Raw genomic sequence first — 2253 nt, forward strand, 5'->3', positions numbered from 1 at the left:
AAAAATAGGGAATAGTGGGGGGAAAAATAGGGAATGGTGGGAAAATGGGGAATAATGGTGGGAAAAATGGTGGAAAAATTAGAGAATAATGGTGGGGGAAAATGGGGAATGAGGGTGGGAAAAATGGTGGGAAAAATAGGGAATAAGGGTGGGAAAAATGGGGAATAATGGTTAAAAAAATACAGAATAAGGGTGGAAAAATAGGGAATAATCGTGGAATAAAACACAGAATAACGGTGGGAAAATTAAGGAATGGTGGGAAAATAGGGAATAATGGTGGGATAAAATAGAGAATAACGGTGGGAAAGTAGGGAATAATGGTGGGGAAAAGGGAATGCTGGGAAAATAGGGAATATGATGGGAAAAATAAGATCCCAGAAATCCTGGAGCTGTTCCAGGTGGGTTTGGGTTGGATTTTAGGGAAAGGTCTTTCCCCCAGAAAACAGGAACAGCTCCCCAGGGAATGGTCACGACCCCAAGAGCTCCAGGAATGTTTGGGAACACTCCCAGGGATTTTGGGATATCCCAGGAGGGGCCAGGGGCAGGGTTTGATCCCTGTGGGAACGAGGAGATTCCAGGATCCCAAAGGGGGAGCATCCCAAAGGATATGGTGAAGGTTTCCACCCTGCTGAAATAGGCTTCCCTGCTGGCAGATTCCAAGGAATTCTCCTCCATCTGGGAAGAGCCGTTGGCCGATTCCGACAGGTCGGACGTGTCCTTCCTGAAGGGAAAAAACAGGGAAAATCCCGGGAAAAAACTCCTTAATAAAAGGGATTCACCACCCAAGGAATTCCCAACCCTTGAATCCCAACAGGGATCTTCTCCAGAGCTCCCAATTCCTGAGTTTCCGTTAATTAATTACGGGACCAATTAAGAGGCACGAATCCGAGGGGGGGTTGGACATTCCCGGGCGGAATTTGATGGGAAAAGGAGGGAAAACAGGGATTTGTTCTCCCAGCTCGGTGAGGGCAGGTTGAGGAACATCCCCTGGAGTCAGGGAGGGATCCCAAACATCCCCTGGAGTCAGGGAGGGATCCCAAACATCCCCTGGAGTCAGGGAGGGATCCCAAACACCCCCTGGAGTCAGGGAGGGATCCCAAACACCCCCTGGAGTCAGGGAGGGATCCCAAACATCCCAAACCCAGGGCTGGAATGTGGGGCCCAGGCTGGAATTCCAAGGGCTGCCCTTGGGCCTCTCCCGACCCATTTCCCAGGGGGAAAAATCCAGGGATAGTTGGGAAAAGGGGGAATGAGACACCCCCCCCAGTGCCCCCCAGTATTCCCAGTGCTCCCAGAGCCCACCAGTTCCTCCCAGTGCTTCCCAGTGCACACCAGTACCACCTCCCAGTGTCTCCCAGTGCCTCCCAGCATTCCCAAGTGCTCCCAGTGCCTCCCAGTCTACCCAGTCCCTCCCAGTGTTCCCCAGTTGACCCCAGCGCCTCCCAGTCACTCCCCGAGGACTCCCCAGTGCTCCCAGAGCCCACCAGTTCCTCCCAGTGCCTCCCAGTGCACACCAGTACCACCTCCCAGTGTCTCCCAGTGCCTCCCAGCATTCCCAAGTGCTCCCAGTGCCTCCCAGTCTACCCAGTGCCCCCCAGTGTTCCCCAGTTCACCCCAGCATTCCCCAGTTGCTCCCAGAGCACACCAGTGTCTCCCTCGTGCCCTCCAGTGCTCCCAGTACACACCAGTCTGTCCAGTGTCCCCCAGTACTGCCTCAGTGTCCCCCAGTGTCCCCCAGTTCCTCCCAGTGCCCACCAGTGCACCCCAGTATTCCCCAGTGCTCCCCAGTGCCTCCCAGTGTCCCCCAGTGCTCCCAGTCTGCCCAGTTCCTCCCAGAATCCCCAGTGTCTCCCTCGTGCCTCCCAGTGCTCCCAGTACACACCAGTCTGCCCAGTGTCCCCCAGTGCACCCCAGTACTGCCTCAGTGTCCCCCAGTACCTCCCAGTACACACCAGTACTACCTCCCAGTGTCTCCCAGTGCCTCCCAGTCTGCCCAGTTCCCCCCAGTGTTCCCCAGTGTTTCCCAGTTCACCCCACTGTCCCCCAGTGCTCCCAGTGCACACCAGTGTCTCCCTCGTGCCTCCCAGTGCTCCCAGTACACACCAGTACTGCCTCAGTGTCCCCCAGTGTTTCCCAGTGTCCCCCAGTGCCTCCCAGTGCCTCCCAGTTCACACCAGTACCACCTCCCAGTGTCTCCCAGTGCCTCCCAATATTTCCCAGTGCTCCCAGTGCCTCCCAATATTCCCCAGTTCC

The 2253-nt window shown here is 55.8% G+C and overlaps 2 protein-coding genes across 2 annotated transcripts in view; one reads left to right on the top strand and one right to left on the bottom strand.

Annotated features, from left to right (window-relative positions):
* ZC3HC1 (zinc finger C3HC-type containing 1) overlaps positions 1-714 on the bottom strand; it is a 25128-nt gene extending 24414 nt beyond the window's left edge. Inside the window, exon 1 of the mRNA XM_029965617.1 lies at positions 544-714. Within this exon, the coding sequence (XP_029821477.1) occupies positions 544-675 (132 nt within the window). The 5' untranslated portion in view covers positions 676-714. The remainder of the gene's footprint in view (positions 1-543) is intronic.
* A 535-nt stretch (positions 715-1249) lies between these two features.
* KLHDC10 (kelch domain containing 10) overlaps positions 1250-2253 on the top strand; it is a 47070-nt gene continuing 46066 nt past the window's right edge. Inside the window, exon 1 of the mRNA XM_029965618.1 lies at positions 1250-1334. Coding sequence (XP_029821478.1) covers positions 1250-1334 — 85 coding nt within the window. The remainder of the gene's footprint in view (positions 1335-2253) is intronic.

This window comes from Manacus vitellinus, unplaced genomic scaffold (genome assembly GCF_001715985.3).
Source record: "Manacus vitellinus isolate BGI_N305 unplaced genomic scaffold, ASM171598v3 scaffold_110_pilon, whole genome shotgun sequence".
In the NCBI taxonomy this organism is placed as follows: domain Eukaryota; kingdom Metazoa; phylum Chordata; class Aves; order Passeriformes; family Pipridae; genus Manacus; species Manacus vitellinus.